The following is a 16,573-nucleotide window of genomic DNA, read 5'->3' as shown; positions in this document are numbered from 1 at the left end:
TATAGGCTGTATTCTCAGGCTTTTTTGTTTAAATTCCATTATTTACTGTTGATTCTAGTTAAATGCAGTGATGCTTTTATCATTATGAGTAACTGTTGGCGGCTTCTTCCTGTTACAAAGTAGAATTTTTCTCTTTTCACCTGGTCTCTACATACCAAGTAGCCATTTTTGGACCATGGGGGGAAACACTTTTCCCCGCTGCCAGTTCTGTAGAGCCTGGAATTGTTGGTGTTAGGCAAGTGATAGCATGCAAAGGATATTAACCTTTCAAAAGGCAGGAATCGCTCTGTCATTCCCTGATTGTGATCTTGGGAAATGTGTCACTGATGTGCTTAATTCAGCAGTATCTATATGTTGAGGCCCCTCTCCTGCAGTTCCATCCATGGCTGCAGATTGTTGCTCCTTTCCCACTTCCTGAACAGTTACAGATCTATCTTTTGTTTAAGCAGATTTCCTTAGGATAGGCTGGTTAATGCTTCAGATGTTTGGAAAAGTAAATAACAGTCAAATCCAGGAACAAGTACCTACTGATTAGCAAACTCTCGTGTTTGAAAAAGTTGTAGGTATTTCCTAACGGTAACTACTTAGGACATGGTAGCTACATTGGATTGAACCAAAAGCCCATCCTGCCTGTCAATGGCAAAACTGTTTCAAAGTTCTTACTTCAGAGATGTTTCCACAAAGATGAGGTTAGGAACATCCTCAGCAAAAGGTTGTTTTCATGTTTCATAGTCTTTAGTGTAGTTTTCTTCTGTGTTTGTACCTGATGTTTTTAAAACCTGTCTGAATATTTGGCCTCCATAAATGCTAGCAGGAATAACTTGTACCCTTAAGTTATACTCTGTGAGAAAGTGCTGCTTTTTGCATCTTTTAAACCTGATACTTGCTGATGTTATCTGCTGTCATACCTGTAACACAGAACACATGTTGTAAGAAAAGCAAGACAAAGGGTATTGATAATCATGTCAGAGACAACACTAGAGTTACCGTATGACTTCCTGCCCAATGCTCAGAGCATTGCATCTAATTCAGTCTGTGAAATCAGTCTGTTAATTCAATCTGTTAAAGTACACTTGAATTTATTTGTTTTGCGGCAGCATGCCTGTTAAAACTGCTGTTAAACTGCTTTGGAGAAAAATAAGCAGCATGATATTTGGGTATTTGAGCAGATATATCCATGTGCAACACATATGGTTTACTTATGTGGAAGATGTAGCTTGTTGGTCATCAAACCAGAGAACTCTGGCAATAACTTAGTCAGCAAAAGGATATTGGTCACATCAAAATGAGGGAGCACAGGAGCAAGCAGAAGAGTCCCTCTAAGGATTGAAGGGAGCCTTCAGTATCACTGTTAGACCTGTGCTAATGCTATCACTGCATGAAGTTTGCTTGAGACTTGTGAGTCTAAAGTAATATAAGGGAGGACTGTAACTTCTTTGGTCTTACAGATTAGGGTGCAATAGAGATAATGCAACACACTGCTCTTTAAGAGGTTAATTGAAACTTAGTAACAAATATGTAAGAGTTATAATTCAGAGTTGAGTTTTATATTTATTACTCTAAATGCATTGTGGTTTTATGGAGAAGAGTTGAAATGGAATTTAAAAGGGTGGGCTGAATCTGATAGTAAAAATGTTGGCCCTTCTTTTTCCACAGGGACTTGTAGTCTGATCTTCAACGTGTTGTTAAAAAAGTTTTTTTCCTTCTTCATTCCGCTGAGGAGCCTTGCTATGCCCAGAAAGTAGTTAGAATTAATGTGTTGATAATCATAAATAACCATTTTTTTATTATGAACAAATAATAGTATTATTGTCACTGATACCACAGTGTCCCTCTTCTGGCAACCGTAGGAGCACTTCTTGCAAGAAAAAAATAGTTTTGTTTTCAACTTGACTTGTCCTTTTCAGCTGTACTCTAACTGAGCCTTTTATTCCCTCCCAGATTAAGAATGTAAACTTCTTGTCATTTTTGTTAGATACAAAAATCAAATCCTTTCTGTATAAAACAACTAGACTACTTTTACCTTGGTGTTTGAGTAACTAATCTTACAAATTAAATGTGAAAGTACAGTCTTTGGCTAAAACATTCTCTTGGAAAGCCCAGTTAAGTGAAACTTCTCTTTTGTTAGTTGTGTAATACAGTCATTTATATTCTATATCCATTGTTAACATATTAATGTAGACTGATTTAAAAGAGATTCAAACACTTATATACAAGATTTACGTTTTTTTCCTCCAACATCTTGAATAAGTAGTGAATACATTTAACACAGGCAAAGTATATGTTAATTGCATAGCAGTATAAGAGCTGCTGAGATGAAATCTGACACTTGGCGTTATGCTGTATTTTAAGACTTAAATGACCAGTTGGGATGACAGTTCATTCACAGTAGTGTTCCTTTGCTAGCAGTTTGTGGATGTAGTTCATTTCCAGCCTGTGGAAGCTGCTCTATCTCTTTTGTGCTGAGTGGTGCCTATAGGTCATAGTTCTGAGCAAGGAGGGGTGTGTGGGGGAAATACTGGGATGAATGATGTCCCACAGAGAACTGGTCTTTTTAGATAGTAGGAGGGCTGTAAAATCTAATGATTTATTTCTCTGTGCCCTGTGGGGAAGAATGTACTCAGGGTTATGGGGAAGCAAGAATCTTTATTTATTCTTTCTCTTGCCTTTTTTGTGGGATTGGTCTTGTGTTAAGAAAGGCCCTGTGCCCGTGCACCACAGCCCATGCACAGGCTGCTGCTTCCTGAGTGCTACCCAGGTAGGGATACAACTGCATTGCTTCCCTACGGCAGGTAGTCATTAATCTGTTGTAAAATGTTTTGAGATGAATTTACAAGGACTGCTGTCACTTCTGGGTATTACAAAAATAGTAAAACCAATTTGCATTTAAATCATCCCTTTTTTTTTACTCTGGGTCAGTATGAAATATTTTAATAAAATGGTTATCCTTAATGGTAAGCAAAAGAAGTGGAATAATGGTGTTGTGGGTTTGGGTGTGTACCCATAATTATATAGTTGCTTGTTTTGCACTTCTGTGTACCATTAATCTTGTTCAATTAATTTACTTCTTCCTTTTTTATGATGACTGTATTTTTTCAGACAGTAGAAGAGATTGAAGGTGTCCTAGGACGTGACCTTTATCCAAATCTGTCTGAAGAGAGATCTCGATGGGAAAAGGAACTTGCTGGCTTGCGGGAAGAAAATGAGAGCCTCACTGCCATGCTCTGTAGCAAAGAGGAGGAGCTGAATAGGACCAAGGCCACTATGAATGCTGTTCGTGAAGAAAGGGACAGACTGCGCAGAAGGGTAAAGCCTTAGAACTGTCTGCATACACACTGCATAGATTACTCTGTTTCAGGGGAAAACTGAGTCCTCCTGAGTAGTTCTGTCATGAGAACATCTTTCTGTATGGGCTTTAGGGTTTTCTGTTTTTAAAGCTGAGTTGTGTAAATGACGGAGCTAGGACAAAACTGAGCATTTCTGAAAAAGCATATATGTTAAGAAGCTGACCTAACGTCAGAAAGCATATGTTACCAGGAATTCTGATGTTCATCTCTGCTGGAGCATATGTAACTTGTCCATAGAGAAAGCAGATATTCTTTTACTGAATTTTCCTGTGAGGCATGGTTTTTCCTGCTAATAACAAATATTGCAGTGTTCTTGATGGAAATTCAATTTGTGATTAGGCAAAAGAAAAAGAACAGGATTCCTGTCACTGGGTAATAATTCTCTAAGCTGAACAAAGCAGAATCCCAGTCATGTTCTGTTTCCATGTCTACATTTTATGGTGCTGCAGTGTCAGATAATGACTTTGTGCTTTATGTGAAGTCTGAAGTAAGGAAACTGGAAATTTGCTTACGAAGAAATAGGTCAAGACAACATGGCCTCAGTATCTGTTACTCTCAAAATAAGTCAGCTTAATCTGGAAGATATAAAATAAGTTTGTTATTAACATACATCTGTTTAAAGTTTATGCTCAACTTGAGTAGCGGTTTAGACCCCCGTACATTGTTAAAATTACTGAAAGTGTTATTGTTCACCTAGTGGCAGCAGAGCGACTCTCTGTGCTAGCACTGTGTTTCTACAAAAACACTGTTCTGTAGTTACTGTTGTTATATTACCATTTCATCATGAAGCTGTACCAGTTTTCAAATACCAGGGTTGAAATTACCTTTACAAAATTCTCTCATATCTTTTACACTAAAAATGTCACGTATTATGAGGGAGGAACAACAACCTGCTATTACATTAAACAAGACCGTTTCCAGCTTCTGTTGTGTAAAATGTATTTCTGTTATATACCGGAAGTGTAAATTGTTTTCAGTCCTGATTTTTCTGGCCTCATTTCTTTTCAAATAGAGATAGTACTCTCCTCTTTAATTATAAAAGTGGCATTTACGCATTTGGTTAATTACTGTAGGATTTTTATGGAGAGTTGGAAGGGAAGTGTGTGCTTGTGAAACTTGCTTACAGAAATGCAGGTACTGAGACTACAGATGATGTAGACCGGTATTGGGATATCATACAAGGAAAAAAATAGATGTTTCTGAGGATAAAATTAGTAGAAAATGGATTGAATTTTGAGAAGTGTGCGGTGTAAATTCACGTGCTTAAAAGCCAGATTAAAAAAAAAAAAAAAGAATTGTTGTTAGTGCTCAGTGGGATTATCATGTGAGATGTTTGTGCACAGCACCAAATGCTGTCTTATGATGTACCAGGTCAATTTTTTCCAGTAGAGATTGGAAAGGTTATTATACTTTATGTTAAAAGTGGTGAGATGTGACCTGGAATATTTTATGTAATTCTTGTCTTCTGTGCATGTATAGATTTAGCTTAAATTGTCAAAAATGATGTAGAAGAGCATCTTAAAAATGAGGGATTACTTGGAGAAGTGACTAAAAGACACTGTCTTGTTTAACCTGGCAAAGCAAAATCTGTTTTTCATATTTCATTATGAGTGCTGGAGAAAGCAAGTAAGAATGGGAGCTCACAGACAAAACTAGAGCAAGAAAAAGATTAATATAAACTATTTATAGCTGCATTAGGCTAATTAAGTAGAAATTAGTCTATGAGGTGTCTATCACAAGAGAGTTGTGGTTCTGAAGAGGGTAATGAGTAAGGATAGAGACTACTTTGAAAATGGAGCTTAAAATATTGAAGGTATGTTTGTATGATGGAAGATACAACTGCGTAGATACTGATCAAAATGAGCATATTGGGATTGTGTCCAAAGAAAAGCAAAACAGCCTGCTTTTAATTGGCCCAGTTAATACGGCAGCTTTAATTCTAGTGGTAGTTTAATTATCTGTGTAAAAGTGGGGTGTTTTGCCTGGTTGCCACAAAAGCAGAGGGCTGGGGTAGTGATGAGAAAATTGTATCTAATTCTTTGAATGTGGATGATGCTTGAAATGGTTATCCTGTGTTGGAATTCCCAAGCATTTGTGGAGATATACAAGCACGGGCTGTATTATGAAATTTATGCACTGTTTCCACAGGGCCTAGGAATAGAAGGTATTAATGTTGGTCCAATAGTTGTTGATCTGTCTTTTTGAACTCTTAGTGTGGATGTTGCATCTGCCAGTAATGTGTCTGCTACAGAAGCATCTCTAGTGGATATAGGATTTGAGACCTCCAGCCTGTGTGGTGTAAGCAGCTAGCACAGCTGCCAGCTGATAGCAGCAGTGCATCACTGTTGCCTGGAACGGCGTTACAGTCTGTTGTGTGTGGACATGGTAGCTTGAGATGCTCTGTAGGATTCTGAGCTGTCTGCTGTATAACAAGCCAGTTTAGTTCAAGTGCTCACCTTTTTAACTAAGGAAGTTCTTGTATAAGTGCAATAGATATCGTACCCTAACTTTCTGGTAGATAAAGAATGAATGCTGGGTTGGCATGAAATGTGGCAAGACATGTTCAGGCACAGCTGGCAGGGTTTTTCAGTTGTTTTCATTTAATTTGCACCTTTAGAGGACTTCAATGAAATATGTTGTTTAATATACCCTGAACTTGAAGAACAAATGGTTTATTGCTGCCACTGGGGAAGTGTGTTAATGGCATATGACTTTATAGCACCGCCGTGTAACTTTGTGTCCATAGTTGCAACAGCAAATACTTTGACCTGTTAAATGTTTTCTGTATGCCAGCTGAACTCAGATTCACTCCAGATTATTTCCCCGGAGAGCGGAGAAGGAGATCCAACAAAAATTTAGTTATTGTTCTCAAATTAAATTTAAGCGAGTAAGCTGAAGTTGGCCAGATCAATAGGTCTGTTACTTTAGACCAATGTCTGTAATCAGGCAGAGTGCTTTCAATACATTTTTCTCAGGCTTGTTGGAGATTTAATTTAATTAGGTATTTAATGTGCTCAGCTAACAGATTGTGCTGCTTTCTAGAGCAGTAGCTATGAAACAACAATCATGAAGAGTTTGGTTCTCATGGGTCTTTAGTAAATGAGGTAATCTGTATTTCTGTAGGGTGCCTGCCCTGTAGCTAATTTCATAACACCAGATTTTATTTTATCTCGGTGTGATATTGCCATATTAAACATAAGATTTGTTTAAGTCTGGGCTAGTCAGAGCCCTGGAAACTGCTAACTGTGACGCATGTTTACATTACTGGATTCAGAGAAATGGTAAAATGAAATGCAGAGGAACTTCTGTACCAGCCAGTGGGAATAGTATTAGCATAAAACTGGAATCAGAGCAGTGCAGTTTAAAACTGCCATGTGTAACAGCAGGCTTAAACAATAGTAGAATTAGTATTTGTGTTCCTATGCAGAACCTCTTGTACATGCAGTATATAGCATGTGACCTTCATCGTGACTGTAGAATAAAAGATGAGAGTTTTTGTTGAAGGCAAAACCAACAACAACAAACTAGTGCAGTTAATCAGATACTTTCAGTTGTGATCATTTCTTTAACATATCTGCTCACCAAACTAACCAGAAGGTGCAGACCTAATGTTTTAGCTGTCTTTAACTTAAGACCTAAGTGAAAATATAACCTACAGTGAATTAGAAAACTGTAGTTTTAATGTACCATCCCGCACACTGACAAAGCCACTATGTTATGGGCCTTTAGACATTATTACAGTCTTACACAGCATAAGGTGATCCTTGAGCTATTCTGTCTCCTGATCTCTTGGTGTGTAGAGGCAGGCAGTAGCAGTCAAAGCTTGTTTTCAGTTCTGCGCCTTATTCAGATGCATGTTATTTGATTACACGTGAGTATCTCTGTTATTAAGAAGATAGAGCTTTGCTTTTTTTTCCCAAGTTTGTATGACAGTACTTAGTGGTTAATCCAAAATTAAATGAGGAAAAGGCTGAGATAAACTGACTGCCCTCACCTAAGCGTGTTTCCAGCTGTATGCTTGCATGGATCAGAGTGCTCAGAGCTATCAGAGAATCCAGTCTTCATGACCAGTGTCACATCCTTAGTTTTCTTTGCTTTGCATCCTTTATAGATGTGCAGCACCCAGATCCTTGGTCAGCAAGAAGCACTGTGTGAGGGACTCCCGCCTAAAAGATGTCCAAGGCTGTAGAGGACTTGGTAACATGTAGCCCAGAGCACTGCAGCTTGTCCTGCTACTTAAAACCCCCCTATGTATAAACCTTGGCAGCGTACCTCACATAGATGAATGTGTCTGGGTGTTGTTCTTTTTCTTTGTTCAGGGGAATCTTTCGGACTATGGTTTTATTTTCAGTCCTGGATGAAGAGTCAAGCTACCAGTGACAGTTAAATTCGTTCACGTTTCTTGTAAGCTCGTCCCTTTTTATAGAAGGCAGGGCATTTACAAAATGTATCTTAGCTGATGAGGACAGATTTGAGCTGAGTCCACTCTAGAGAATTCATTGAGGAGAGTGCCCTGAGAAGTACTAGGAAGTACATCTGTTACGATGTAAGCTGATGGCAGTTCAAGACTATTTTATTCAGCCTTCCATGAAAGTAGATCTGTTGCTAATCAGGCTTATTGGTCCTGGTACTGATGATTCTCCTCCACAAATCTGTACTATGCATGAATAAAATGGAAAGTGAGAGAGAGGTGTTAACTCCCTGTACTTGGTTGTACTTTGTCTTCACCCTTTTAATAATAGGAAAAAAAAAAAAAAAAATTGGAGTGATACTAAAATGCTGGGGAAAAAAAAATCCTATGTTATTATGGAAGGGGTTCAAGGATACTGAATGGTGAAGGAGAAAGGTCACAAGTAGGGTAGAATGAAAAGAATCTCATGCATGCCTCTTATTTTGTTTAAGAACAAAAGCAGCAGGTGTCTTTTGAATATGGAAATCAGTAAAAACAGGCAGTTTGTATCTGTGCTTTTTACTTAGTGTGTGTTAAGAAATGATGATGATGTGAGTGTGCATGTGTAAAATACAAAAAACAGAAATAAGTTTCTCAGACTCATGATTATAGACAACAAGCACGTTCCACTGAAGTAGTTCTTCAAATGTGCTATTCATTTCTGTGAACAAGTCCCAGTTGCTTCTTAATTACTTACGAAGTCTTTCCTAAGTCCAGCATTTCTGTAGCCCATCATCCCCTTTTTTATCCTTTCTTTGTTCTCTTTTTATTTAGTTTATAGGGCACTCACAATAAATTTTGCTTTTTCCCTTATTTCCTACTCCAATTCTCAGCATTCAAATAAAATCTTAAAAAGTAACTGAAGAATTGTAGCTAAACACAGAAGTAGTAATATGTAATATTTGAAGTTATGTAAGTTTAGATCAGTTATATCAGTATATCAGAATATCAGAAAATGTTTGTTCTTGACTCACCTTGGTAACTATCAGTTTCTCTGAAGTTTAATGACTCTCACCTTGTGCTTCAGTGCCCCTTCTGCTGCATTGTCTTTACTTTTGTAATTCTTTGGGCCTGCATCTATTGAGATATCTATCTATATTATCTATTGAATACCCCACCTCCACCACCCCATCTCTTCCCAGTTCCTGGTTTTTACAGGTATTGTCTTAGATTGCTACTTACTGCCTCTGGCTGCTTCTCAACCTTATTTCTTCCGAGTCTGCCTGTCTACCAATTATTATCTCAGTCTGGAATTCGAGGGCTTTATGGTAATTCAAATATCCTCTTGATGTTTCTATCTTTAAACTAAAAGTGATGCAGTGGTTTAAGATTTCTTTTTCTTTTTATTCCTTCCACATTTTTCCTCCCAAGCTAACAAATCCCAGTTTCCTATCTTTTAGTGGAACTGTTTTGATTGGGTTTTTTTCCTCTTGTTGTTGTTTTATTTCCAAACTTGTCTTAGTCCTGTCATGATTTCATGGTTTTTCTTATCAGTATTCCACATCATAGCATCATGTTGCACACTGGGAGTTAAAGACTTGATACTCCAGTTCCATGGACTGTCTGTATTTCTCAGTACCTGATTCCCAGAAGAGAAGAACTACATACCCCAGAGGACTTTGCGTTTCTGTTCAGAGAGAAAGACAAAACTGTTCATAGATCACAAGACACCTCTTTTTCTGCGCACCCCAACAGTGTGTATGCTCCCTAGCCATCTCACCTTCAGCATTAGAATCAGGGCTCTGGTTTTTGGACACTCTGTCCATTTGATTTATTAGCTTCAGTTCCAATTATATTGTATTTTATTGTGTTATCCTGCATTCCAACATCTTATTTAGTAAATCAGCTTTTTTCCTCAGATGTTGCTGCTGTTTTGTTTTTAGGCCCATCTCCCTGCCCCTTCCCTTTTCCCCTTTTCCAGGGCGTGGGTCTGTGGGTCCCCCTGCCCCATTAATCATGGAACCAGACTGGACCAGCTTATAAACTGTTGACAGTCCATTAGGTTTTTCCAACTTTGTCACTTGTTTCCTATAGGATCTGCTGTTCTGTTCTTGTCTCGCCCATTTCCCAGTGTTTATTGTATCTGATGTGCAGCACTGTAGTTACCTCCTATCTACTGATACAAGTAATCTTAAGAGTACTTTATAATGAAATGGTGACAAGACTGAAAATGGAAGATGTGGTAATCAGGCAATTTTTAGTCATGCTTTTTCAGCTAGTCCTTTCGTTAACTCATGTATTCACCAATCCGGAAAAGATACCGCTTCTTTTAAACTCTTTTTTTGTTGTCGTTTTTTTCCTTTGGTTCCTGTTCTTTGGTCTTCATTTAGTTTCCATATAGAATTACTATTAGTGTGGCATAGTAAATTCTGAGGAATTGGTATATACTGCAGTATTTGTAGGTAAGGTTTTGGTGTCCAGAAATTGTTACCTGTGCTGCTTCTGCATAATCTGGTGGGTGGATCACCCGATCATGGGATCCTGACTCGAAGAATGTGTGGATTGTGAGACTAGTGATTTTGCAGGTAAGACAAACTTGCACTGTTAATCTACACAGAATTATCATCTAGCACTCAGTGCTGATAAAATATGTGCAGTTATTTGCAGTAAATTCAGCATGTAATTTCTCATACGATGGCCTGAATCAGTAAATACATGAAGAAAGCAGGCAGGTTATTCATGCCTTTTTAAGTTGCGGTTGCTACTGTGGTATGGTATTAAAGCAGTGATTTGTATAGATTGATGAATGCTCTAAATGGTTATAAATGGTCTTATGAGCAAAGCTTTGCCTGGCTGTAGTCTTAGCTGTCTTTGTTTTTCTTTCTGTTATGAATCTTGTTTTACAAATCTGTAAGAATAATTGCTTCTTGAATTGTGGATAATAATTACTACTTGGTAATAAAAGGTAAAATATAGGAAAACTACTTACATTTGAGTTTTATATAGTACAGAAGATGCTTTGAATTTTGGAGTAGACAGTTACATAGCATTTTAAGCAACTTTAACACATTACTTCCTGGTTGCCACTAGGATATTTAGAATATTATTTGGAATTAAATCTTGCAATACTGGCTTTTGGGCATAGGCAGATATTTTAGCATTTTCTAAGTTGGACATTGCAGCAGAGATGTTACTTTGGAATAGCATGAGTTAAAGACATACTAATACATGTGATTTTGATTTAATTATGTTTTGGGGTTGCCTCTTTCTCTTCAATGCTAATACCAAGCAGTACAAATCCTGTCTGTAGGGGCATATCTCATCTGCAAGTATAAACATACAAGATTTATTCCAGTTTTAAGCATATCAGCAGGCTAAAATATTTGGTTTGCATTAGTAAGCCCTCCTGTCCATAAGATTTGTGTTAGTGCAGCTGTACCCACGTTGGAGTTGTACATGCATACGGAAGCCTCAGCTGCAAATATTAGGAAGAAATATGCTTTAAATGTGCATTTCATATACTCTGCTCATTTAACTCTCATTACAACAGTTACACTTAGGATGTGTAATTGTGGGGCAAATACTCATGTTCATTGTTCAGCAAAGCTCCTTGAAACACTGGAACTTCCCTTTAAGGTGTTGCATACTTCACCCTTTTCAACAGAGAGATCAAAGAAACTATTTTTGTTCACATTGTGCAATTCACATTGTGCACTCCTCTATGACAGAACAGAGAAGTTATGAGAACATTTAGTCTTTATGTACTCTTGTTGTTGCCACCTACAGCCTCCTATTAGTAATATGCAATTGTTCCATGCTGCTGTGTAAAGAATGTTCTTTTCCTTTCCTCCTTGTGATTTGCACTTACCTAAAAATTCTCTTGCTTTGACAGCAACTCCTCAGACAACCTGACCTTCAGTTTATGTAGCATCTGAGACAGAAGCAGGTGAACGGGGACATAGAAGCAGACTGCAGGGGATTGCAGGAGACATAAGATACTGCTTTGTTGACTGGGAAGAGTTCTAGCTTGAACTTTTTCCTCTATGCAGTATTTTGAAGGGATCTGTGCATGTTGTGCTGAGAACATGCTGAATGCCCTCAAACAGAGGTTAATTAGTGCATTTGTTAAGTCTAAAGCTGAAGGAGGCCCAAACCATTATTGCAACTCAATTTTTTATGTTTTCTGGCTATGGAATTTCAGCTTGCTTAATCAGTCAGTGGGGTAACATTTATATGGAAATCCCACCTTTCTTACAGAATAGGTATCAAAGTTGCATTCCATGCTTCAGGAGGTTGTCAAGTTCACTGAGCTCTTCCTAATTACTAGACTTACAGTAAAATTTCACAAGTTCTGTTGTGAGACGTTCTAGTTTAATCCATGCAGAGATCTGCACATTAAAGTAAACATTCCAAATTCAGGAAACTTTCCTCTCCATGTGATTTCCACCACTTCTCTCTTCTCCTATTCTTTGTTTTTGACCAGGATGCTTGTTACATAAGAAAAATTAGCTCTGTCACTTTACTTTGTGTCGTAATCTATGTTAAGCAAACCCTTTATTCCTTGTTAAAATTATTCCAAAGTAAGCCCTATAGTCTTTTGCTCAGCAGTACAGCTTGGCTCTTGCACGTCTTTCTTCCTCCCCCCTCAGGTCCTGAAGCTCTTTTGATGTCAGTTGTATAAATATCCGATGTGCTGTGAAGACTGTGCAGTGTTCTGCAGAGGACTTCCATACAGTACTTACTGTTTGGTTGTTCCACTTAACAATGTTTTTGAAAGCATGATTAACATCTGAATTTGTTGATCTTTAAAATACGATAGTCATCCTGTAATATTTTTATGTCAAGAGCTTCTTCCAGCATTGGAGCTTTCCACTAACAGTGGGATCCTTTGTTTTTTGTTTAGGTATCACAGTCTAAGGCTAGTGCATTAACTTCACCTCCAGAGAGTATAATTTCTATACAGGTAGTATTGCTGCACTGTAGGAAACAAGCTGAAACATAATTACACTATTATTTTTGCATATATCCTCGAAAGATAGTTGAAAAACCTAATGGAATTTTAAAACAACCTTAATGTGTCTTCTCCCCACATGAAAAGACTGCAGCTCCCGCAGGACAAAACACAATGTCTGTTCTCAAGCCAAGAAGCTGTCAGCTTTGTCTGGACAATGAGAAAGTCTCTGAACAGTCTAATCTATAAAAGTGGAAGACCAGTTATTGTTTTGTTTGATTGTAGGTTCGGGAACTGCAGACTCGTTTGCAAAGTGTGCAGGCAACAGGCCCATCCAGCCCAAGTCGTCTCACTTCTGCAAATCGACCCATTAACCCCAGCACGGGAGAGCTGAGCACAAGCAGTAGTAGCAATGACATTCCCATAGCCAAGGTGAGCTACTGTAGATTACAGTAATACTTGTTATTACCTAGGTAAAGCAGACTTCGTTTTGCACAGCCACTGTGCATGGATGTTATTAACTGGGATTCCAGGGCCCTAAGTAGGCCCAGGAATTTGAGCAACAAAGGGTAATAACGTGTTAGCAGTTGTAATTCTCTCAGTTACAACATGCAGGTCAACCTTATGATGGATTATTTCAGGTTTGTAAATATAGCTAGTGAACAATTTTGCATGTGTGCATTTTGTACAATCTTCATGGACTCTTTTTAAGTTGTACAGCATTCTGACTTCTAGATCGCTGAAAGAGTAAAGTTGTCAAAGACCAGATCGGAGTCTTCATCATCTGACAGACCTGTCTTAGGATCAGAAATCAGCAGCATAGGGGTAAGGACTAATGATTATGGGCATGCACCTTACCTTCTGAAGATGACTTGTGTTTTATTTAAAGAAGTGTTGTTTTCTCTCTAAATTTAAATCTGAGCTAATTGGGAAAAATTAAAAAAAAAGCCTTTAAAAGTTAATAAGAGAAAAGAATATTTCAACAGAGGGAATTTTCACCTGATGTAAGTATCTCATTTTCTTTTACTTCTTGGCTAGAAATCATTCCCTGAGTGACTGTAAGACAGTGGTTTTGGTGTCAGTTAGTCCAAAGTATTACTCCTTGAGAAAAGACTGGTTGCGTTCCACAACTTCCAAATCAACAGAGAACTGTATTTTGCTTTGTAATGCTTGTTGTCACTGCGTGTTAATGTTTGTTTCAGTGAAGAACTTGGCTCAGATGTTTTACTGAGCTTTCAAAGAAGTAAATAGCTTTTTGTGTCTATGATGAAATGCTGCTCGCCCTTTAGTTGGTAGAATTTTGAATCAAAATATCACCTTAGAGTAGAACTTATAAGTGTTCCGCTGAGTGTAAAATTCACAGTAAAAACTGGATAATGACTGTCTTGAAGTGAGTAAGGAAAACTCCACCCTCAATTCAGACAGACTGTAAGAGGAATCCAGTCGCTGTCTGTTCACAGTGATCTGTTAACTACTCTGTGCAGGTATCTAGTACTGTGGCTGAACATTTGGCACACTCCCTTCAAGATTGCTCAAACATCCAGGAAATCTTCCAGACTCTTTATTCACATGGATCTGCTATCTCTGAAAGTAAAATCCGAGAGTTTGAAGTGGAGACAGAGAGATTAAATAGGTAAGGAGAAGAACTAGATGCACTTAAATGTATTGTTCACTGTTAATTTTATTTATTTATTTATTTTCTTTGAAGTTGCTGTTTCTTTTTCTTTTCTGAGCATTTCATCTTTTAGTCCAGGCTCAGCTCTGGCAGCTGCAGTGAACATGAAATGTATTGTAGGGAAGATAGAATCGTTTGCTGAGGACTCTACTGGTGACTGTGATGGTTCTGTCATGTGCCATGGTCAGCATGGCATCATCTGTGCAAGTATGGACTGTACAGTGTCCTTTGCTATGGCTGGCCAAGTAAACATGACTTTTTTTTTCTGCGAAATACATCGGTTCTAGAAATAGGGATATCTATAAATTATTCTGTCATTCTGGAAGTGGCTTGCTTTGTTTTCTCTTGACAAAGCTGAATTCAAGCATCAGCTGTACCCACAGAGGTACTGTTATATGGTGATGTGACAGTGCTCCATTAAATAGCTTCTGGCTACAGAAGAAAGTTTGCAGCATTCTGGTGTCAGTAGAAGAAAAAGCTGCTGATATTCTTCAGAAGCCATAAGAAAATCAGTGCATCAGTAACCTGTTGGAACGTAAAATCAAAAGCTGTGGATCGGGATCACGGGAACTGTGGCTCAGAGTTCCTGAACGTTCTCTGTTCCCCACAGCTGTCTCAAATTTAGTTTGATCAGTCAATATCTCTTTCATTTATCAGTGTTGTTTCAGTATTACTGCACTCTTTATTTTTGTTTGCTTGTTCTGATGTGCACTGCACAAATTTTATGTGCATAGCATGTCCTTATAGGAGATATCAGAAAAGAAATAGGAGGTGAAAAATCTGGAATGCTCAACATCTGTGAAATTCAGGGTTTTGTTTTGATCACTCATAAAGTAGTGCAATAGCCCTTCTCCTCCTTATTCTGTTTGTTAAGAAATCAGTGATTTCAGAGTTGTTGGTGGCAGTGGTCTGAATTGTCTGGTCTCACTGTACATCCAGCTCTTGGGATTAGTCATGATACACAGTGATATGTTTGTGTGTATTGTGGTTAACAGTAATGAGAGTAATCACTAATACTGGTGTTCTGAAGCCCTATTTTCAAATTTAGAGTTGACCTCACTGAGAAGAATATTCTGAGTAAGTTCTGATCTGAGATATTTGACCATTGCCAGAACTTCTGGAGGTTAATGTCTCTGAAAACTCAGTTTGTATTTCAGAAGATATAGTAATTTGAGTGAAATGGTTATTCTGAATATTCCAAAGAAAGGGGACAGCTGCCTGTTCCCTACATTCCCACACATTGCACTGATGAATACAGCACTTGAGAACAGAAGCAGATGGGGCAGCAGGAAGAGACGAAGGGAAGAAGAAGGATTAAGCAAAAGGTTAATAAGATATCTATCCCGTACAACCTTACAGCAACAAAATAAAGATACAGCTGTCTGCTTGCTGCAGTTTCACAGGGTTATGCTTTACTTATAAGATTTCTTTATAAGTAGAGAAAAAAAAAAAAAAAAAAGTAGAGAAGAAGCAGTCCAAAGAGAAAGAAAGAAAGAATCTCTAGTTTCTTGGTATGGGACACGAAACTGATAGGTTTTGCTGTCATCATTAAAAAGATCGTGTCAGCCAAATGATCTTTCCTGTTATAAATTATGATTGTTTTAGAGTTTTCAGGACAGTGTCTGCAAGCTAAGCTTGAAGGTTGCAAATTACTTCCTTTTCTGCAGCCGTATTGAGCACCTGAAATCCCAGAATGACTTGTTGACAATAACACTGGAAGAGTGCAAGAGCAATGCTGAGAGGATGAGCATGCTTGTTGGAAAGTATGAGTCCAATGCCACAGCCCTCCGGCTTGCATTGCAGTACAGGTATGTACTTAAACAGAGGGTGGCTAAGCTGTAGAAAGAGGGAGTGAATGAGACTTGATAGAAGTCTCTGAGAGTTAAATTGTTGATGTACCATTGTAGTGGTATTAACTTCTGATTCCTCCCTGAAAAACTTTCCTTATTGGTTGAACTACTTGACAGACTACGTAACTGAAGCTTTTGACGTTGCTGATGTGTGCCTCTCAGACACAGTTCAACAGCAGCAGCAAACTCAATCCAGCAGTGAGATATATGGATTCATGTTTTAGTTTTTAAACACTGAACTAACATTTGGGATTGGGAAATTTTAATTATTTTTCATACCTTTATGCATATGTGGAAAAACTGATATCTGGATGGGTGGAGGGGAAATTAACATGTTCATTATTACCTCATCCTTGTATA

The 16,573-nt window shown here is 38.0% G+C and overlaps 1 protein-coding gene across 3 annotated transcripts in view; it reads left to right on the top strand.

Moving 5' to 3' along the window:
* Window positions 1-16,573, top strand: part of MCC (MCC regulator of WNT signaling pathway) — a 187,087-nt gene that overhangs the window by 138,553 nt on the left and 31,961 nt on the right. For all 3 annotated transcript variants that reach the window (XM_072360528.1, XM_072360527.1, XM_072360529.1), the window contains 5 exons: window positions 3,100-3,306; window positions 12,974-13,120; window positions 13,424-13,513; window positions 14,173-14,321; window positions 16,031-16,171. In XM_072360528.1, the coding sequence (XP_072216629.1) occupies window positions 3,100-3,306; window positions 12,974-13,120; window positions 13,424-13,513; window positions 14,173-14,321; window positions 16,031-16,171 (734 nt within the window). The remainder of the gene's footprint in view (window positions 1-3,099; window positions 3,307-12,973; window positions 13,121-13,423; window positions 13,514-14,172; window positions 14,322-16,030; window positions 16,172-16,573) is intronic.

Source organism: Excalfactoria chinensis, chromosome Z (assembly GCF_039878825.1).
Source record: "Excalfactoria chinensis isolate bCotChi1 chromosome Z, bCotChi1.hap2, whole genome shotgun sequence".
Taxonomy (NCBI): Eukaryota; Metazoa; Chordata; class Aves; order Galliformes; family Phasianidae; genus Excalfactoria; species Excalfactoria chinensis.
Note: the sequence above shows the minus strand (reverse complement) of the source record. Positions and strands in the feature narration are given on the sequence as shown.